The 23,904-nt window shown below is 34.6% G+C and overlaps 1 protein-coding gene across 5 annotated transcripts in view; it reads right to left on the reverse strand.

Moving 5' to 3' along the window:
* The window catches only part of LOC136033101 (fizzy-related protein homolog), a 112,385-nt gene that overhangs the window by 21,152 nt on the left and 67,329 nt on the right, over positions 1-23,904 (reverse strand). For all 5 annotated transcript variants that reach the window (XM_065713710.1, XM_065713713.1, XM_065713712.1 and 2 more), the window contains 3 exons: positions 22,934-23,060; positions 16,014-16,146; positions 1,521-1,684 (listed from right to left, as the gene is read on the reverse strand). In XM_065713710.1, the coding sequence (XP_065569782.1) occupies positions 1,521-1,684; positions 16,014-16,146; positions 22,934-23,060 (424 nt within the window). The remainder of the gene's footprint in view (positions 1-1,520; positions 1,685-16,013; positions 16,147-22,933; positions 23,061-23,904) is intronic.

A 23,904-nucleotide genomic window follows, 5' to 3' on the forward strand; every position in this document is an offset into this window, starting at 1 on the left:
ATTAGTCAGTCATTTTTAAGCTTCCTGGACCCCTTTGAGGGCTGAGAGAATCCATTGGAAGTTTCATTAACTTATATACAATAGTAAGTAATGAGCCATTAAAGGTAGAGATCAGTAAATCTTTTTAGGATGAGGAAGGGGCTACTTGAAGCCTCAGAAAACGCATTTTCAGGCCCGAATTTTTTAACTGTCGGTTACAATCCTTTCAGATAAAGACAAAAGGAGGATGAGGGATTCGTCCCTAGCCTCTCTTCGTTCTGAAGAAAATATTTGGATTAAGTCTGCTACGGAGCGACAGTTCCCGTCTTCCTGGGGAAGATTTTCCATTTGAATATATTCTGTTATTAGACAGGAGGTCACAATTTTTCATGAGAGGTGTTTCCGATTTAAAAGGGCAAATTTTGAAGATAATCCTGAATATGATTGAAAAACCAAATTAAACAATAAAAAAAACAAGTTCGTTCAACTGTAAGAAAAGAATAAGATTAAAACTGCCGACCTTTTTAATCACATAGATGGGGAAGCCAAATGATAAGGGGTGGTGCAATTGAACCCCTAGATTACCCCCCCCCCCCCATATCTCCCATAGATTTTGAGAAATATCGTTTTTGGATATTTTTACTGAAAAATACCCTTTTTTGTGTATTTCAATTGAAAAAACAACAAATTTCCTCTGCTTGACTTTGAAAAATATATCCCCCCCCACATTTTCGTGGATTGGCGAACCTGGCGTTCAAGAATACCGTTTTCAGAACAAATGCTTTTAAAGGAAATTTTTAAATAAAACACCCGAAAATCCAAACTGGTTTTGCTTATAACCAAATAGATACAAAAAAAAATCGCGGAAGGACTATTTGAAGCCTAAACCTCTGTAGACGAATTAATAAGGTGTCTTGCTTCCTCGAATAAATTTACCAAAAATTACCAAAGTGTCTGTACTTTTAGTCCTTGAAATCCGATTTGCTTTGCATAATAATAAAGAAGGGTAGGGTACTACAGTGGGACCAGAGGCAGACAGAACTTGTCTCCCAAGATTGATTATAGCTACAGTAAACTTGTTTTATCAAGCTTTATTAATTCGTAAAAAAATATGAATCTTCTTTGATTACATGTACAGCCAGACTATGCTATCTATCATTTACAATCCGTTATTCTTTTGTTGCTAATTATACTATTCCTTTTTTAATTTATTTTACGCCATCATAGTCTTTAACAATGTATGATGAAGACAAGATCGGTTAGCAGGGTTAAATTCTCCATCCAAAGAGCTATACCCAAGTTTGATGTTGCTGCTTTTTATGCTTTATTGTTGCTATGCTATTTATTTTCAGTCTCTCCCCTACCTCAGTGGACAAATCAGACCTAAGCCATTGCTCTCTTTTCTATAACAAACCATTTTAAACAGGAATAAATTTACTTTCGAAGTAAACAAATAGAAAAGAAAGAATAAAGAAATTAGAATAGAAAAGATTAGAAATTAAGAATTAAAGGAAAGAATAAATAGAAAAGAAAGAACTTGCCAATTCTGAAGCATGTTTTGACCAGGCCAGATTGCACACTTGAGATCCAGTATCCACACTCTGCATGGGCTGTCCAGTAAGGGTGTTCCAGAATCGAATGTATCTATCTGCTGTTCCTCCCCCAGATGCAAGTATTCCATGGTGATGAGGAGACCAGGCTATTGCTATACAAGAAATACCAAAATTTGAAAAGTCCAAGAAGCATTTCATAATGACTACATAGGATGTACAATTAATATGTAGAAGTATGAGTGCTGAGTAGCTTAAACTGCAACACAGTACCAATATGCAATTTGAAATAGTAGATATTTATCATGGAGGAGTTGACTGAGAGGGTAAACGGTAAACACACTTGAGCCCCGATATTTAAGGGGGAAATCTACCTCATGAGCATCCCAAAAAAGATTTTAAAAGTAGTATTCAGAGGCCAGTAAATTGTGTCTATTTAAACCCTCCGGCTTGATTTGTTACTTTTTTATAGAATAAATTCGTTTCTATGACACGAATTAAAATATCGAACCGCGTCAAACAATAAAGCGATAGACTTACAACAATTATTTCGTCTTCTTTTTATAATCCAGCTTGCCAAGTCATTTCTTTGAAATGGTATTTTTGATGGATGGCTTGAAAAAAAGTAATTACTGCAACAGATTCATAGACTTGTACCATGATAGATTAAAGGGGATTATTAAGTAGAAACCAGCAATGTGTTACAAACCCGCTCGGCAAAGGAGTATATCAGGTCTCCGAGCAGTAAAAATATCGAAGTAAAAAAAAAAAATAAACGATTGGTAAAAAACTTAAAATGTTTTTATATAAAGAAAAAATCGGTGAAACCAAAGAGTAAAGTCGGATGAATAGAAACAAGTCAATAGCAATACCTGTGTAAATCTACTACTACTCAAAGATCAGAAATTTTTGATATTTTCTAAACAAAAAGTGACCCGTGCCAATCGCAAATGGAACTGTACAAAATGGAAATTTAGAAAAAAAATAGTAGTCGTAGAAGTTTGGGATGGATCTCATTCGAATGGGTTCTCTCATTCCCGAGTTTTAGGGCCAATTACAGGATCTAAAGTGATTGAAGGGCACCTCGGCCCCTTGCCGTTTTTGATCACCAGAATCTTATTGTGGACAAAAAGCAAGTCACGTCAACATTTCAATGTACCCATTTTGATTAGAAAGGTCGAAACATAAGAAAAACATATCCTCCAAAATACGCAGAATTGCTCATTTCATATAGTAGGACTCATATATAGATCCCCGAAGAAAGGTAGACTTGTCACACATTGTTGAGCTCAAAATTTACGGAAATTTTAGTCAATTTTTTTTTTCAGTTTTTCCAGAAACATTTCGGCGAAGAAACCACCAGCTTGTGTAAACAACTAATTTCATATGAAATAGTTTATCAATTAGTTCGATTAACATATGAGAATGTCACACTATGTTCGGATTGGGATACACTATCCGAAACAAGTCAAGATCTCAAGCACCTCCCCTTACTATACAAATCAATGCATTGTGCAAACAGCATATTCCAGGCCTAAATACAAATTATTAAGCCTTGGAGGAAGGTGAGTATGGAGGAGTATGTATGGATGGAGAAGGTGACTTGGAGAAGGTATTGTGAACATTGAGAGCAGATGGAATCCAGCATAACTGAAGAGCTCAATGCCCCCCTCCCAATAAACAAACAATGTTGTCAAGGGGCATTAATACACCAAAATAGTAGGACTCGTATATATTGCTGCGAAGTTTTACAGGAATATTCAACTATGAAATCCAAAAGGGATATAAAAATACAATAAGCGTCATTTAATCCAAAAATGCATTTACTTTGGTATGATTGCATCAGAAAAGTGATAAATTACCTATAGGATGAGAACAAGACCATTTAGAAATTAACAGCATCAGCAATAGAAAAAGTTGTAAGTCATTTGAGCTTGTCAAAAAACCTAGATGTTACAACAAGATACAATGTAAGTTTCAACCATAACAAAAGCCCAGTTAAAATCTTCCATATACGATATGAGCTAATCAATTAACTATTATGAATTGATGTTGTCAGACTGGGATACATGTCAAACCATGAAGATCTACGCAATATACTATTGATATATCAGCAGGATAAATGTCTTCCATAATTTAAATTTTAAATACTGATTTGAAAATTTTCTTGATAAGTTGAAGCAAAAACCAATCATTTCTTCCCTATACAGGTATTTGTCATTTGACAGTCAGTCAAGTTACAATTTTCTTTGGCAATTTTTCGGTGACATTGTCTTTGAACCAGAATCATAATGAATATTCTGATCGAAAGGATACAAAAAGCAAAAGAAAAAATTGTATTTATGATGCAAAGCATTACTGTTCTTAGAAATAAGAAAAGGAAAGGAGTAAAGGAATTCTGAATTAACATAAAAATCAGACAAGTGCCACCTATACTTTTTGGGGGATATTTCATTTAGAGAATTCATTTTTAAATTATAGAAGTTCTATATACTTACTCTTCCTTTTCTGTTTTAGAATGTGGAACGTTAAAAAAAATATGTACCTCAACGTTTCTTAATTATATCAAACTTTAAATCTAGGGTGGGATATTGACTCCCACCATCAATAGCGAAGGTCTTGTTGTAAAACAGGAACTATTAGTATTTTCCCCGAAAAATACGACTAAGGGGACAACCCATAGTAGAAAGTCTGATGGTCATATGATATACAAAATGAAATACAAATCCAAGTTTGTCTCTATTTAATAAATAAAAAACTAATAAATTTACAAATTCAATAAATATTAATATAATAAAAATTTAATAATTATACAAAATTTAATATAAAATATTATGTCATATAAAAATTTAATAAAATATTAATATAAAAATTTAATAAGTATAATAAATTTAATAAATAACTAATAATTGGCTGTAGCCCCTTTGTACAACAGATTTATATAAAAAAAAAAGAAAAAAAAGTAGTGTATTCGTTCCAAGAAGCAATATTTGGTCTTGGTCTCAATGGCGTGAATTATCTTCTTTATTTTTTTTTATGACTTAAAATGCAATACCAAATTCTCTTGAAGATCCAACTAACAAGGCTGTATCCAGGGAAGGGGCGGTTACTGGGTTTGAACCCCCCCCCTGAAATTTTGTCCGGATCGACAAAAGTAACAAAAATGCATATAAACAGCTTTTTGATGCGTTTTGTTAAGTTTATTTTACCTCCCCCCCCCACTGGAACAAAAATACTTGCCAACTAAGTAACGGAATAGAAATTTCTTACTACTAGTTAAGATGCTTGTGTCGCGTAAAGCTTTGGAAATTTAAAGTTGCTTTGGGGCTTAAAGCTACCTAATGGAAAGTTACAATAGGCTGGAATGAAATAAGCAAACCCGAACGAGCGAAGATTCAATGAAATTAAATGTCTGCTTCAACTTCAGAACCAACAGAAATATTGCAACGCCGATTATGCCATCAACACTTATAGCCTACGGGAAGAACAAGTGTCAATACAAGAGTGAAGAAAAAAGAAAATTTTCACGCCACTGGGATGAGTTATTGTTGCTAGGTTTTGTCTCTTGGGAACTTTTTTTTTTTTTGAAAAAAAATGGCCGTCAATATTTAACGTCAATAGATTTCAAGAAAATCACACTTAGCAAAAATCAACTGTCCTATAGACTTTTTTTTTTTAAGTGTAGAAGCAATAACTCTTCACCTGTCGTTTTCATAGCGGAGACATAAGAGACATCTCTACCGACGCAATCTTTAAGAATATAAAAATGATGAGAACGATCTCCACTTTTTTGCCTGTTAAAAAAGTCAGATTAAGATTATGGAACTTATAAGAGTAATTCCTTGAGTCGAATTGAGTAAAAAAAAACTAGTTTTTTCAACTGAAAGAAAGAAGCAACATTAAAACTTAAAACATATGTACGAAAAACTCCTGAATCACAAAGGCCGTTTAGTTATAATAACGACCTCTTAAAATTTCTAAAAAAAAAAATACTTTAGTGTAAAGAGTAAGGTATTGAGGAGTGGACGACCTCCCTCACATACGTCATAATATCTCTTTGTTTTAAGTTTTATTGTTGTTCCTTACTTTCAGTTGAAGAAACTTGTTTTTGTTTAATTTCTGATATTTTTTTTTATAACGCTGGGAAACCCGGGTCCCCTCGAAGGAAAATTCCCTTCCTTCGATTAATTTTTTCTCCACGAAAAATTAATCCATTAAAAGATCCTCCCATGTACCCCCCCCCCCACTATAAAAACCCCCCTTGAAAAACTATATATTTCCCAATAAGCAATACTATATGTGAACAATGGGAAAAGTTCAGAGAGTGCAACCCTTCCCCCGAGGACTATGGGGGTCTCGTCATCCTCAAAGACTTAGTTGCTATATTTTAATTAAAAATTTAACATATGGAGTTGGTTAGGCATTTGATATAATGCGTTCTAAGCGGCCTGCTTTTTTTTATAATTCTTTGTTGTAGTTTCCATAATTTTGTTACTAAAGTATTATATTTTCATCAGATTTTGGTATATTTCAGTATAATTAATCTAACTTCACTTTTTGAGTGTGGACGGGATAACACATAAGTACAAAAATTTGTTTATATGCATTTTTGTTAATTTTGTACCAGTCGAACAAAAATTTCGGAGGGAGGGTAAACCCGATAACATCCACACCCCTAGATATGGTCTTGCCAGCAATGCCAACCACTGTCACCGTTATGATTCAACAAGCTCTCGAAAGGTTCGTTCCGTTAAAAGTACGAAGCCGCGCAGGCAGATTTACCCAACCAGGGATATGGATGGAAACGAGACCCTTATGTCAGAGAGGAGACTCCCAACAATTTCACAAAACCAAAATAGAACAAGTCCTATCCTTGTTGGTGCAATTACCGATAGTTATTATTATAACTCTCTCGGTGTTTATGTAGTAAATCTCCGAAAAAACTCGAGAACAAACCGATTTTATCTGTCTCCAGTAAGAAATAATTAGCTTCTGTTCAGTGGAAAACAAGGGGCGGGTGACAGAACATATTGGAATTAGGTTAGGGTGCCCATACCCCCCTAATGTGCAAATATATAGCCCAAATTTATTTCTAAAGTATTATTTTCCTTTTGTTTTGGTATTTTTCATTAGGATTAACTTAACTTCACTTCTTGAGTGTTGGCGGTATAATACATATGTACCCTCCTCCAATCTTTTTGCAGCCTTGATTACTTTACCCCCCTGCCAAAATAAATTCCGGCCTGAAACAAAAACAATAAACTATCTAACCTGGGGTTTGTTTAATAGTATTTGATCGTACAGGCATAAAGCTACAAAGCTGTTGTGATACCAGAAGGCAATTACTATTAGCAGACCTCCTACAAGGTACCAATTAATTGAAGTAATCTAATTATAAACCATAGTAAGAGTGAGCATGGATGAATGGTAGCACGTGCAAATTCGAGGGAAGATGATGAATGATATGTAATAGCTCAAAGTTATTAATCACAAAATAGTAGGTTGAAAAGATGAAGGGAGGGAAGACGAAAAGGAGCTTAATTTATTAGCAAGAATAGAGCATAACACGGAGTTTGAAAAAACGTGACCATAAAAATATCTCTAAGAGGGGAGATGACAAGATATTTTCAAAACGAGAGTAGGGACCCTACGGTTCGAAAGGCTTTTTGTTTTTCGTTTTTTTGTTGTTGTTTTTTTTTTCGATGTGGGTATAATATGACTAACTGCAGAGAATAGACTCACCCTATGTAAAGTTTTCATCTTGTAAAAGTGGGGACAGGAAAATGGTGCAAAAATAAGCAATCAGTGGCACACCGACAAGAGCAAGGTACAGAAAATCAACCCCCTAACAAGGTGCAGAAAATCACTCATCTATACATATAATGAAAGGAGTTTCATTACATGAAACGAGTTTTTGATTTTCTAAAACTGAAAGGAGTTTCAAATCAAAAGAATTTAAAAATTGTCCTGGAGGAACAGACAAGGCTGTAAAAGAAAAGTTTGTTGATACGTGTCATTCATATACTGACATTTCACATTTTTGAAATGACCGTATTTGCCAATTGTAAAAAATGTTCGAATTTTACCTCTTTGGTCACATTGCTTTTTCTAAGTTCGAGTGCGTAATTGGGCTTGAACTATTTTAGTTTTGAATTAAATATTTGTATATGTTTATACTTGTATATGTTATATTGTATATATATATATATATATATATATATATATATATATATATATATATATATATATATATATATATATATATATTGTATGTATATTGTCGATGTATATATGTATATTGTGTGTTGTATAACATGTATATTGTATATGTATTTGTTATATGCATATATTTGTATGTGTTTAAAACATATTTGTCTATAGATCAACCCATCAAAATCTGAACTTCTAATTTATGTCTTTTTCTGTATGGGGAGGGGGTTCATCCCAAGCTAAAATGGTGTACTTGAGTCAGGTAACTGGCAGTAATCTTAGCCTTATGCATATTCGGTACATACAAGAGCAGCGATTGTGGGAGAGTCAATTACCTCCACCTCCATACTTAGATAAATAAATTTGTAAAACCAGAAACAAATTGCTGTCCCCTCCCCCATAATTCCGTGAAATGTCACTCCTTGGTAAGAATTTACATATTTGTCTATAAATCAATCCATCAGAATCTGAACGCTTAGTTTATGTCATTTTCTGTATGGGGAGGGGGAGGGGGTCATCCTAAGCTAAAATGGCGTACTTGGGTAAAGACGAATAAGAAGAATTACCAATGCAGCAGAAAGCTTCAAGTACACTTAAGCCATGCCTACCATCTACCTTCCCAACAAATATGATTAAAAATTTTTCACGAGCTCGAAAGCAAGGCTACCTTGGCTTTCCATAGTTTATTTCCACTGTACGCGACTAGTGGAAAGCTGCAGGACCGTTATTCGTTAGAAGACAAGAATTGGCTGGACTTGGAGAGACAATTCAGTCTGTTATAGGAAAGCATTTTTGGCTTGTGATTTTGGAACCCAATTTAAATTACTATACACATTGTTGCTATTTTCTTCCAATTTTGACTTTTTTTTTATGTTGCTATCATATACTTAAAGAACGAACAGTATTTTTGAAGTTTGTAAGAGAAATACTGAGGCCAATTACTAACACTCGTTTATACATTGAAATTGATTATATCAATGCAAGCGTGGTCAATTTACAAATAACTTTCTTTTTCACTCGTTATTCACCGGTAAAATTATCACTAGCTTTTTTTGAAGCAGGCTTACCTTTGGTCTTTCGCGATTTTACAGCTAATAAACGACTTGTTGGGGGGGGGGAACCTTTAGTCTTCGTAGCGATGATGTCGTGCCAAAAACGTCATAGCTTCCCAAATTAAGGAGGCCCTAGACGGTCAATCATTTTGATCAAAAGCTTCCGTCAAATGATTGGCTCAAGCAGGATTGACCGTCTAGGAGCCTGTTTGACGCTTGAGTCAAGCGCTGACGGCGATTGATAGAAAGTTTGAATGATTCAATCATTTTCATCAAAAGCAGTGTGTTACATTAGCTTTGGTCGAGATTGAAGGGTCGATTGAGGATTGATTGAAGCACACGTCAATCGATTGACTGAAACTTTTGATCAAAATGATTGACCGTCTAGGGCCTCCTTTAGAATAAAGAGTGTAAGGAACTCTGAGAAGAAACTCAAGTCTTTCCCTAAGGGAGTAAACCCAGAAAAATCATTTAGTAAATAAGATAAACCTAAATAAGAACACTAGTTTTTTAATCTCTCTCTTTACATCTTCGTTGCCGTGCTGAAGATAAAAGAACCAATTTTGCCAAAAGAATAAACAATGTATACATTTCTGGTTATTATTGTTTAACAACCCAAAGTTCTGTAAACCTAGACTAACTATCTCATACCCCAAAAAGCTTCAAATACCCTATCTGCTTACTTTCAGAAAATTTCGGACTGGACCAAAAGAAACGAAAAAACCTTCAATTTAAATGAAGGATGTTTTCATCGCAAAAGCGTCATAGAAGCTTGAGTTTCCCCTCTTATCGGTCTGTGGCTTAAAATTTAACAGAAGCTCATTTCTATTAATCTATATAAAATATGTGCAATTTAACTTTACATCTCAGAAAGGTGTTAATACATTTTTTATTTTATATTTCACCATGGAAGAGCGACCACAGAGGGGAGAGGATAAAGGAATTTTATCCTTTCCCTTAGAAAATCAGAAAACATGCAAAAAAAAGTATCTTTCGCTCTCTCTCTTGGAAAAACTGATGTGATAGTCCTTATATTCATGTCATTTTCAAAGAGAATGGGATTATTTTAACATTAATATAGGAAGAAAAGGGGAGTGACAGAAATGTTTTACATCTTCGTTTAGGCATAACAACGTCAATATGATTGTAGTAACTCTTCGATTTTAGCGAGACTTAGAGGGATTATTCTACAATGAACCAAGAGTCATGATCAAAATTCTATATATAAAAAAGAAACAAGAAACAATTGGCCCTAAGCCTTTGGTGCAATGAATAAAATCATTAAAGAGCAAAATCAATCGATCAATGGGATATAAATATATGACAGAACAAAAGCCTAAGATGATATGACGATTTAAAAAGAAAAGCCATCAATAACTCCATTACTATGTTCATGGGACATCTTTTTTCAGCTCTGTCAATGTGAGTGTCTTGCATCATACAGGAAAACCTTTACTCTGACCTTAGAGAATGTGTGGTCCAACACCAGAATAATGAATGGCAAATCATATTACTTATGAATTCAGCTTTGAACACAATTACTAGGCCACTTAAATAAAAAAAAAAAAAAAAACAGCAGCGAAATAGTTTAAATGCAAATCAGAGGTTAGTCCCGTAGAGAAGTTACTATGGAATTACTTGCTATAGATTACGCAGAGTTTAACCTAGGGGAATTGGAATAGTTTGCAGGCCAATATGCTTTTTTAAAAGTTAAAAAACATTTTAGACACACTTTATGTGTCTTCTTTATTGTCCTCTTCGTCATTATCGCGTACAGGAAAAAAGTAGTAGCCATAGGGTCAGATAGATACGTTTCCTCCAAAAACAGATTTTTACAAGGCGTAACAAAATCTTTCCAACGAACAGGGATTCTTTGTGTCACTAATATATGTTGGGTGAACAGAGTATTCCAAAACGATCGACAAATAAGCATAACGGAGAAAGAGAGAGCAAAGTAATGCGGAATTGATTGATAAACCAACCCTAGTTTATCTCCGCTCAATCATCGATACACGAGAGGGAAAAACACGGATCATTCTTGCTTTCTATTGAATCACTGTTTTCAGAGTTCAAAACATTCGTTATTTATTCAAAATAAATAATGATAAAGTGCATATTGATGAAAAAAACAAAATGGTCCAGCAAAATAAATTGAACAAAGGAATTTACCATTTAAATACACAAACATCATCGCTGCCAAGGTCGTATCCATGGGAGGGGTAGGGGGTTCGAGCCCACCCCCCAAATTTTTGTGTTTTTAGTTTTCTTTTCCACCACCACCCCCCTGCCAAAAAAGCTTCACTATTTGCCCCCTCTGATGAATATCCCTTTCTTTTTATTCATTCTTACAGCCTCTTTCAATCAAATTCCTGCGACGTCCTGTTTTTCGTTTGGCCAAAGGTGGATTGCCAAAATACTCAGATTTTAAAGCCACACTTAGCGTAATTCCACAGATACCGTCTCTACGAATTCTAATCAAGTAACAAAAACACAGATTTAATACAATAGAGATTGCTAATCTGGCAGCATACATAACTTTTTTAATTGGTAAATAAAGACTAATTCTAGAATTTGCTTCATTTTCTCATGCAGTTCTGAAGATGATAAAAATACAATTAGCAAGTAGTTCAAATTAAACTTAGCACAGGACTTTCATTTTTATACTTCAATTTTGAGCCCCTCAAACTCACATTAGATATGTTTTGCTGTAGGAGACGAACCAGGATAAAAGTGTGATGCTAGTATAGTTATTATTTCACTGCAGAACGTATTCACATTTCTTAAAGAAGAGGCTCAACTAACGAATGAATGAAATATTTTATAACCAATCAACACACAAAGAGAACATGATGAAAAATAACTGGTAAAAATTGTTATTATACACAAAAATATATAACACCGACGGTACTTAAGTGTTATCCATGCCTCACTTAAGAAGTGAAGTTAGGTTAATCATATGGAATATACCTAAATGTCATGAAAATGTAATACCTTAGCAACAAAATTATGGAAACTACACCAGAGAATTATGGAAATCAGGCCACCCAGAACGCATACATTAAATACCTAACCTAACCTCTATATATTAAATATTTAATTAAAATATACCTGTATAGTAGTTTATGTCACTCTGGCTAAGCTGATTATCTGAGAGTTAACACAGAAAAACCGGTTTAAAACAAATCAAGCTTCTTGAGTGTGGTCGTGATAACATGTAAGTACCACACGACTACAAATAATTGAGAAAAAAACAAAGAAGGGAGTACGTTTATAGCCGTAGTATTATCAAAAAGTAATTTTTTTACAAATATTTTTATATTTCAAGAGGGGGTGTAACTGAGTGTTAACCCCAGACCCTCCCCTTGGCTACGCCACTGAATGAATATTTAAACATCTAGAGTAGAAAACTAGAGGCCTTAAACACTTTTCTCAACCAATCAGCTACTTCACTTTACCGGAAATAGATAGGCTACACCAGGGCTTTAAAAGCATACAAGAAACATAAACTAAATATATGGATATTGTTAGAACACGAACAGCCTTAAACAAAATAACAAAATTAAGTTAGACTTAGTGTAAATAAGTATATCAGCAACGACTGTGATTGTTCCCTCATTTCATGGACGGTTTAACAAAACGTAACCATGTTTTATAATAGAAAAAAAGAGTTATGCAGGTACCTCTGACATTGATGGTAAACTTTATGGAATTATGTGGGAATATACCTAGATTCTGCGGGTTCCCCGACGAGAGAATTACCGTAAATATTTGTATGTAATGATCTACTCTTGAAATTTATTGAACAGATGTTGGGTCACAAAAACATCTAAGGTGAATTGATGTCCCCCTTTTCAAATTTTTGTGGAAATGTAGTAAGACACGTGCAAAGAAGTGGAAGCATTGAAGCCCTACCTTTTGAAACATCGAATTGATTACAACTCTTCCCAATAACTTTCTTTGTTTTTCGTATAAAAGCCTTCTTTTTTTGCGTAGTTGCCATTTTTCAATCCCCCCCAACACTAGTAAATTCCAGTTTACATGCCTGAATGGCGCGGTATCAGCTATATGGATCGGATTAGGGAATTTTGTACTTATCGGTTTTTGGAAACACACCCAATAAGTGAAGTTAGGTTAATCCTAACGAAATATAACAAAACATGATGATAGAATAATACTTTAGAAATAAAATTATGGAAACCCAACCAACCTAGCCTAACCAACATCACCCCACCCCTAATGTACAAATATATAGCTCAAATTATACAAGTCCATTGCGTTCTAAGTCCACTGCATTGCATCATCTCTCACTTGTTTTTGTAGCTATGAAACTGATTTTCTGAAATACAACCTGGGCATAATTTTTGAATGTTTCCAATAACCGCCAAGTGCCGGGAATTTCAAGATTCGATTGAAAAAAATTATTAACGGATATTTTTATGGTATCTACTATCTAGTAAGGTTATAAAATGTCTCTTATGAACTTTATGCATAGAAGTGACATTGAATCTATTTTTCAGGATCAAATGAAAAAAAAATGCAGCTGAGCTAATTGTACTAAAATTACATTGCAATTTATAGCTCTAAGTCCTTGAAAAAGGGCTAACTGTACCATTTTGGTCAATTTCAAAATCTGATTTGCAAAAAAGCATTTTCACACCTGTTAAACCGTTGAAAAGAAATGAGCGTAATCTGAGCTCCAAAAGCTCTTAGGAAAGCCATAAAACTGGATGTCATTATACTCTCAGTAGAATTAGAAACCAGAAACGTTAAATATAAGTAGCTTATTTGCCATCAGGATATGCAACTCCTATTCAAGGTTATTTAGGAATGAATGCGATTTTTTTTATTGTTTTTCTACGTATTGGGATAAAGAACCGCAGGTTATCTCACAAACACGCCAACATCAATACCCATTAATTCTATTCTAGGGCGTAGGAGGCCTTTCTAACTCGTTTTGGTCTATTTTCTCAACTCTACCTCCCAGTTTCATTTTTTTCTTCTCTAATACCCATTTTATGAATGTTTTAGTCGCTAAATGGTCAAGGACCCTGAGCCTCAACCAAATGCTATTCCAGGGCCATTGTTTCATGCAAGATTGTTAGCTTGATGTAAACTAGAGAAAATCGGTAGTAGGACATGGAGATTAGTCTGATAATTTCTCCTAGCTCACAAACATATTGTGAGCAGGTAATCGCATAAACATACCAACAATAATACCCATTAATTCATTTCCAGGGGTAGGGGGCCTTTCTGACTCGTTTTGGCCCATTTTGTCAACTCTATCTCCCACATCTATATTTTTTTTTCACCAAGAAGCATTTATGAATGTTTTCATATCTTCAGATTCAACAAGTACGAGAAACCTAGAAGTACAGGTTTAACCCTCTATCAACGAAAATAGGAATTTCGTATTTTTATTGACTGAACATAAAACAGTTTTTTCTTTATCGAAGGAGTTGTCATTGAATATTCAGAAGAGTTTCATTCGAACAGAAAATGAAAATTCTGGTGCCTTTATTAAACAAAAAGACACCACTCCACATCTAAGTGCTATTTTGTGCCGCAACTGGAATGTTAGTTCGAGCAGGGCCAAAAAGTTATTGACGACATATTCTAGGACTAGTCAATCGGTTTAAAATTACAAAAAAAGCTATGTATGCAACCTCCTGGTTTCTGACAACACATTGCCGTGTGGCGGCGGATTTGCCCCAAAGCGCATAAACAACTCACACAAAATGACAGATTTTATATATAATTAGTTGAACAGAAGAATAGTGCAACCCAGTTTAGGTTTACAATGCACAAAATTAAGCTAGGAAATTTTAGACCAAGAGATACAAAGTTTTTTTGTCCCAAACTTGGTCAGTTTCTCCTACTTATTAGGAAGTTAACAAGCCTTGCCAAATTCGACCGGAGGATAGGCCTAATAAATATCTGCTCACAATTTCTAACACATTTTCTCAGAAATAAATCGTGAAAGAGTAGAACAACCAAAATAAAACAGTACCTTCAAACAATATTGAATCTAAAAAAAACATGAACACGCAGGAGGCTAATAACCTTAAAATATAGTCGAGCAAAAGCAAATTACGTTTCAAACCTTTTATTCGATTCTCTTTTTTTTACATTATAAATCCGAAAAGAATCGTGACAGGATTTCCTTTTTAAAGAATAGTCATTATGGCGTGCGCTTTCCGCTATCTAGTAGTAATAGTAACCTTCAAGATTTACCTAATAGTAAAACAAGCACTTTTTGGCAACTACCACTATTATTTTTTGGCAAGTTGCGAAATTAAAAGTACCACATATAATACAAATTGAGGGTGCACTTTTTTTGTGAGTTCTTTTATGGAGTAGATCAACTATACGACTATCATTTTACTTTTCAAGGAGATAGTGATAGTCATATTTCGACAAATTACGTAACAAGGCGAAAACTTTTCATATATTTTGAAAAAACAAGAAATCGCAAAATAGTGAGTGGAAAGATAGTGCCCACAGAAAAACTTTCACCCACTTCCTTATGTTCTTACAGGAAAGACTGATTCAATCATATATAATGGTGAATTATCGATTGGAAGAGTAATTCATGCATCCTACTTAAAAGGAAATTATTTTTATCATTTAACAAGAAATATTCAAACTTGACATTATCCTGACTAAATACTTGTTTATTCCAGGGAATATATTTTGATTTGTTTATGGTCGGTACACCTAATAAGGTTGAATGTCTAATTTGATTTATCCTCAAGTCAAGGCCATATCCAGAAGGGGGTATCGCATTTCTAAACACAAACTCGGGAATTTAGGTCCAATTCGTAAAAACGTAACAAAATGCATATAAATAAATGTTTGATGTATTTTTAAACCTTTTTGTAAAACCTCTCCGAAAAAATACCCCCCCTCCGAAAAGAAAATCCTGGATAAGTCCTTGCCTCAAGCGCACACTATTATGATGAGATGTATAAAAAAAATAATATCTGCTTTAAATTTTTATGTAAAATTTGTTACGTAAAAATGTAAAAATCTATATAATCTATTTTTGGATGCGTTTTTAAAAGTCTCTTTTGTAAAACCTCTCCCAAAAATAGCCCCCAACCCGACAAAAATCCTGGATGGGCCTTTGCCTCAAGCGCATACTATTTTATTGAGATGTAAAAAATATATATTCGCTTTAACTTTTCAAAATAAATAAATGGCGTTCAGTCTAAAAATGACTTACCTTTAACAGCTGCAATATGTTCAGTGTAAGTTTGCACTGGCTGTAGAGAATGTAAACTCCAAACAAACAGCTTATTGTCGTTGCCACCGGAGGCTAAATATTGATTGTCAGGTGACCATTTCAGCCCACAAACCTGTCAAAACAAACATCATTATAGAATTAAATCAATTTGAATAGTAAATTAGCCAAATGGCTAATTTACTATTCAAACGTTTTATTTGAACTGACACTAGACGTGGATGATGAAACCTAACAGAAATCTATTACAGCTATGGGTTTGGTCTTTGCATTATGATCAGGGACGTAGCTCCAGAATTTTTATTGGGGGGGGAGAGGGTTCCATATCCGGATAGTCAATGATTAGGGGCTACATAATAATTTTTTCTCCAAATTATTGGGAAACGAACCCCAAGAGGGCTCCAAATTCGGTTAGTCAAGGGGCATGGGATATATAATATTTTTTCTCCGCATTATTGAGATGGCGAATGCCCTCCCCCCCCCTCAAACTACCCCCCTGTTCCTGATTATGATAACACTTATAAGGGATTCTTCAAGGGGAAGGCAAATATTGTTTCCCTCGAAAAAAGCTTGTGTCGCGTTAAATTAAATTTTATATCATACAAGCTTGAAAGTTTGAAGCCTGAATTATCTTTGTAAACTTTGTATAAAAAGTTCAATATAAGCGTTGTGGTTTGCCTGTGATTGTAACCGAAGCAGATATAAAGATATTTTTCCATTTAAATTTTAACATTTCAGAAGCTCCACTGAGGCTTCCATCAGCTTGCTTTCAGCCTTAAAGGGAAGAAACAAGGTCCCTCGTCAGCACCTTATCCATTTGGCTTCATAAGCTCGTGATTAAAAAAAAAAGAGAGAGAGAGCATATCAAATGAGTATGCTATATATTACACGTTATATAAATATGTTTACATAAGTATCATTATTGAAGTCCTGAGATGATGCTGAACACGGAAGTTTGCCCGCGTTTTTTTTTCAGTATGATTGCAGTAGAAAGAAATATTTTGAGTATTATTGAATATAATATAAAAGAAATATAATAGAAATACAAAAGTACTATTTGTTGCCAATAACAATAATTATGAGCCTTTAACTAACAGCAATAATCGTAATATAACCGAATCTGTCATAAAAACACCACATAAAAGCCAAAAAAAAACATACTTCAGGAAAATAAGTCAAGAATATTACCCAATCGAAGGGTTTCATTTTTAGAATCGGATAGTTCAAGTAAACCGTCTTCTAAAAGCCTCATATACCTCTAAGACGTCCATATGGCTCTTAAAGCGTAAGTTATGAATCATTTCATAACATTAAACAAACAACGAAAAACCCCAAAATGTCGGCACATCCTAAAAGCACGTGTTCAACCTGATGATCAAGGGCTTATGAGTGAGCATAATGGCCACTACCTTTTGCGGCGATGAGTAATAAACACAAACAAAAGAATATCGTAAATTTAAAACCGAACATACTGATTGATTATAAATGGCCGGGAAAAGGCTAATGATACGAAGGCAGACTAATTAGGCAATGCTAGATAAATACATTAAATGAGTCTAATTGAGACTAAGTTGGAAATAAATTAAAAGAACTTTTTTAACCAACGAACAATTTGGTTTTTGGTACTGAATCTGACAAGATAAAGTGGCTAGGAAAATAAAAAAGAAAATCAAAAGTGGTTTAACCTTCTACACTGGAAAAAAAGAGCACTATTATAAAGAATATAATCATTGTTCACAAATATCCTTTAATGATATTTAATGAAATTGGATAATCATTTAATTTTCATCTTTAATGTGTGAACTTAGGTCCAAAAGCATATTCCTTTATTATTCACATTACATTATGGGACACATTTTAACTGGAAAATTTAAGTCGAAATCCATGGAAATTAAATCAAAAAGAGCACTATCATAAAGAATATCATCATTGTTTACAGATATAATTATTTTCATTTTTATTTTCGATGCGTGAACATCGGCCCAAAAGCATATTCCCCTTATTATTCAAAATTTCATGCAATTCTGAAAAAGACCTATGCCAGCTTTGCCTCTCACTCAGACTATCTGTCTTGGTTTTTTTGTGTGTGTTTTTTTTTTTTTCAATTAGCCCTTCTCAACTTTTTCATCCGAGTACACCAAGTTGATTTTAATGCACATACGTACTCAAATACGCTATGTTTATTTTGCACTGATAAAAATGGTCCGCACTGCTCCCCTACATAGCATAGCAGGTGAAACTGACGGAACTACGTGTATTCAATTGAAATCTGTGTTTATTTGTCTCCATTAACTTATTAATCCTGATAGAGCACTGGTGGATCCAGGGGCCGTGGGGGCACCCTCTCCCCCAAAAAAATTTCTAGCGCCCTCTTTCCCTGTTTTCTTTCTCTTTTCACTCTTTTTTTGGAACAAATTTGTCAATTTGGTCAATTATTGTCACCTTTGTCAAATTGACCCTCCAAACACTTTGCTTATTGATGCCCTTGTCACATCCCCCCCCCCAAGATTTTTCTCTAGATTCGTCACTGTGATAGAGTATTCCAAATTCGCACTAAAGTTAAACAAATTCAACTTTGCAGAGTAAAAAATATGAAATAAAATGCCACCAAACACGCGAGAAGAAAAAAGACTAATTTGTATTGCTATAGAGCAGTTGTGTCAATGGGATGGGGGATTTGTCCCTCTATATTTAAAAAAAAAATATCTGATTTTGTATCTTCACTGAAAAATACTCTTTAGGTATTCTCATTGAAAAAAAAAAACAACCCCCCTCTCCACCTAGACTTGGAAAAGTAAAATTTGCCCCCCCCCATATTTTAAAAAACAATGGGCGCCCATAAGCTAGATTTTAGGGGGGGCTTACCTGATCTAATCGGCACTTCCAATGCTGTATAACATAAATCTCAAAACAAAAGTATAAAAATATAAGGTAGCGCTATTCAGCTAGGGGGAATGCCCCCCTGTCCCCTCTCCTATAGGCACCCATGTTATAAACTGGTATCCATTGTCATAAGCACACAACATTGTTTAACTAGGGCATAGGGATTCAAGTTCCTTACACCGTATGACAAAGAAAACAATAGGGAAATGGTTTAATCTGTATCACCAATTTTCTCTAGAGTTGTTGACAAGCTTACTTTCTTGAAAGTACACCCATTTCCAGGAAAACTAGTTCAGGTTCGTGAAATTTGGCCGACAGTGCTTCTTTTTTTAATCACAAATATTAACGATGCTCAGAATAGTAATCTTAAAAATTGTGATTATGTTCCTGAATATTTTGCTAAAGCGGATTCACTGTTATCTAATCGTTCCTTATGAACACCAATGTCATCCCACCACTCCTTAGGAAAAGAACACAGGTGTTACCCAAGATTTTCAATCATCCCTTAGGAAGAGAACACAAGTATCTTATCCAATGTCATCCTACCATTCCTAAGCGAGAAAACGTACGTGTTATCACATGTCATCCTATAATTCCTTGAGAGAATTAAATAAAAAAAACAAGTTTTTTTCAACTGAAAGTAAGGAGCGACATTAAAACTTAAAACGAACAGAAATTACTTCGTATATGAAAGGGGCTGCTTCCTCATCAACGCCCCGCTCTTTACGCTAAACTTTGACTCTTTCTCTCAACTCTTCTTTTTAAAACAGTAAAAAACTGTTGAAAACAAAGTTCACAAAAATTTAGGGAGAGGGACAAAGTGCACGTCAAAATGTAGGGAAGTGGGCAAACGTGCTTTTCAAAATCTAGGGGGAGGGGGGCAAATTTGTCGTTTGCTCAATTTCTTGCAATGAATATTCCAAATAAAACGTTTTTCATCGAAGAATTGACAAAAAAAAAAGTATTTTCTAAATCTAGGGGGACTTTTGCCCCCTCCCCCGACTTACGTCAAAGCCTCCTCATCTGCTTGGAGGTGAGGTAGCAACAAGACAAATCTTATTTATATTTCCAGTCTATACATAGTTCATGCTCGCTGCAAAAATAGAACACCAACTGATAGGTTACTACCATGGGTGAAAAGAATGATTCTTTTGAATAGGCTAATTGAATGAACAAGGTTGTTTGGTATTTGGAAAAAAAGGCAAAGAATATGGCATTGGATTTTACAATCCCTACCGGCGGTGCTGATCTCCGTTTAATCGCCCTTCAGCCAGGAAGTGAGATGGGAGTCAGGGGTCAGCCACCCTTTGCTTTCACAAACCCTCCCTTCCTGTTTACCTTCCCTAGCTTTCTCCAGGCACCCATTTACAGCTAGGTTGACTCTGCTGCTTACGTCACTGACCCTCGTTACGTCACTGAAGTTACGTCGGTGAAGTTACGTCACTGACCCTCGTTCAAACCTAATAATCAGCATTTCGGGGTCCGTATTTATTGAATTTTTAAAACTTAACAGAGATATTCAGGTAATTAACTGCATATTAGTTACCTAATATTGGTATTATACTGCATTTAAAACTTTTCTCCTCTTTCTATTCCATGCACTGTATGTTTTTCGCTAGTGCAACCTTTTCTATGGTGCAATCTACGAGCCTAATTGCGAGACGAGGTTCTAATAAGTTCAATTATAATATTCAAGCTATGTAAGTTCGGTAAATAAACACAATTTTGACGAATCTTTGCAGTGGTGTCTCGTAATTAAAAAAAAAAGAAAAAAAGACTTATAAATAGACTAGAATAGTCTAATTTATCATTCTAAACTTATGCAACTTATTAGAATAATAGTCTAGGAATGAATCTTGGTAAAATGTTTGTCTTTGAAAGTGATGCTCTAGATACACAAAAATTACTTTGAAAACGCATCAAAAATTGTTTAATTGCATTTTTGTTCAAACCCCTACCCCCTAGATACGACCTTGTTGTCAGTCCTATAAGTTTGGCGTCCTTCAATTTTCATGGAATCTCCTGACTGAAAATACTATGTGATTACAAGGGAAATTTTGAGGCTTAAAGCACAATTTTAAGGTGTCAAAATTAAATAGAAATCTGTCGTAACTGTGTCAAATTATATCGGCTTGAATGATCCTTTTTTTGGAAAGGCAATAATTTACTTAAGACCTTTTATTTTTCTATAGGCGATGTATTTCAATGCTTGATTATCTTTAGTTGACTTTTTTCTTCTTTTCATCATTTAATTGTCTGGAGTTTCTCTTCTTTTTAGTATTCACAGAATGAGCAATGCTTCTGATAAAGAAGTTCGCTCCGATAATTTCAAGTTACTGCCTTATGAACTGGGTGATTTGGAATTTGACAAAGAATACGTCTTAGACAATTTTCAACGATAGTATAGTAGGCAAAATTGAAAAAAAAACATAATTTATCTTTAAATATCATCAACATAGAAACATTGGACAATAAATTATCAGTCAGTAACCTAAAATACATAATTAAAAAAAGTTCCAATTAACGAAACACGAACTCTTGACAAGAGAAGGAGTTTCAAAACGTAAATCATCGCTACAAAGGCCATTGATGGTAGTAAAAAGAAAAGAGAACCAAGCCTATAATTCCTCCTCCAAATTAATACTCCCTTCAATAAATGGCGAATCACCACACCTCAACTAATAGCTATTAGAAGCTAAAAGCTTTCATCCATATTGAGTAGGCAGATACATACAATGAGCCCTCCCAAAAAAGGCTCTGACTACGTTATATTTACTCAATTAGATAAGCGACTATTTCTCAGGTAATCATCAGATTTTTAAATATTACATCTTTTTAAAATGGGCAGGTTCACAGTATGCTAAAAGCATATCTAATCCTATAGACATACCCCATAGTGTGTGTCTTGGAGGTGTTTTTATAATGAGTTGAACGATCAAACCTGATCAATCATTCATGTTTCATTGACAATACTGCACATGACATGCATGCATTTGCTCTAAGAATTATTTATTAACTCCCTGATAAGGTATGCAAATCTATTCAAACTGACTTGTGTGAGCTAATAGTTGAAAAAAGTTCAACTATTTGACATGAACAAGGAGGAAAGTAATGCTCAGTCTTAGTGGTTGACATTGGAGATACAATTTCCTGCGATAAGCCCAAGCAGGGATGCAATGTGTATCTCAACATGAGATTCGGGAGGGGGGTGTCAATTGATTTCGAGAAATGGTAAGACAGTCTACGAGAAGTAATTCCAATAAAACAAAAGACGATTTTCGGCCTAAGGCACAAATAGTCGTCCCACTCCCCTACTTTTCTGTACAACATCAACAGACTCTCCTTCCGCAGCTACAATGTCGTTTCAAGCACTTAGAAAAATCTTCTTTTGGTACTTTTCTGAACAACGCCGACCACTTCAGCTGTTCATCCATTGACCCACTGTAGAACCGGTGTCTTTATCTAGTTTCTTTCCGCTTAGCGTGAGACAAGACAAAGAAAAATGACAGAAAAGACGAAAATATACCTATAATCTGGGCTATATATTTGCACATTGGGGGGGGGGGTAAAGTACTTTGACAGTGTGATGATAGGAAACAATTCTTACTTCAGACTATGCAGAATAATTGTATCTAACACAATGTGCACGCCAACCCACTACACTTTACCCTCCCCCCCCCCATAATGTGCAGATATATAGCCCAGATTTATTTCTAAAATATTATATTTTTATCATACTTAGGTATGTCTCATTAGGATTAACCTAACATCACTTCTTGAGTGGTCGGTGCTATAACAGAGAAGTAGGCTACCCTTCTTAAAAATGTCCATTTTTCCACATCCTTTTAACAGGAATTTTAACTGTTTACGAGTGCTCGAAATGGAGTGATTTTATCAAACTCAATTTTCGACTTTATCTTGCAGGGAAATAGGTTATATGAGCGTTCTTTCTTATTAATGCAAAAATTTTCATAAAAAATTGTACAAAATACGCATAGATTATAAAGGTAAGTTCTTACCTCTTGTCTATGAGCTGCAAGTCTTCTTTCAGTAAACTGTGGACTTATTCTTGTATCCCTTTGTAATATACTTCGATCTCTAGATCCAGATGAGAGCATATCTCCATTCCATGCCAATGCCCCAACCCTAAAAGAATATAATCACTTTACATATCATCTACTTACACCGTAGATTCTGTAGTCTAGTTCAAAACTAAACAACCACAAAGACTACATTTCGTTTCTATCATAACTAAATAAACAACCTGCCGGACGAGAAATATAAAAGACAAAAGAAAATCATAGGGCATAATGTTGTCAGAGGAACAAAAAACAAAGAGTTTGCCCCTTCACAATATACAAAATTATAAGCACCCTTTCCCTCTCCCCCCCCCAACAAGTTTATGATATGTTTTTAATGTTTTTCGTAACCCCCCTCCGATGAAGAAGAAATCCTGGATACGGCCTTGAAAGGAATATAGTACACATTTTATTAGACGAATTTTGAATAGTCTTTTCATCACAGAAATCGACGCAATTTTTTGAAAATGCAATGAAAGAGACAAGAATAAAACCTTCAGAAAAGTTTGCGAAATTTAAAAAGACAAATTCAGTGACTATGAAACGAAACCTTTCCATCTACAGATGCGCACACAACCGGAACGCGTGAAACGGTCACGTTCACGTAAAACAGCACCAACATTGAATAGAATTCTCGCGCTATTACTAATTAAAAAGCATTGTAAAAAAAAATACAATTATCTTTGGAGTAAAATTCTTGGTTGGTTTCACCCAAGTTCCGACAGAAAATGCTTCATGATTAACTTTTTATATAAATTAAACGAGGCATGAACTTCTTTTCTCACAGGATATTCTTCTACCAAGCAGAACCAAGCCTGAGCCTGAAGAGAACAAGAACCTTTCCAAAAATTTCTCGGACTTTTCGAAAATAAATTTCAGTGAATACTTTTAAGAGTTACCTAATTTTAATT

The sequence above is a fragment of the Artemia franciscana genome, chromosome 11, assembly GCF_032884065.1.
Source record: "Artemia franciscana chromosome 11, ASM3288406v1, whole genome shotgun sequence".
Classification (NCBI taxonomy): domain Eukaryota; kingdom Metazoa; phylum Arthropoda; class Branchiopoda; order Anostraca; family Artemiidae; genus Artemia; species Artemia franciscana.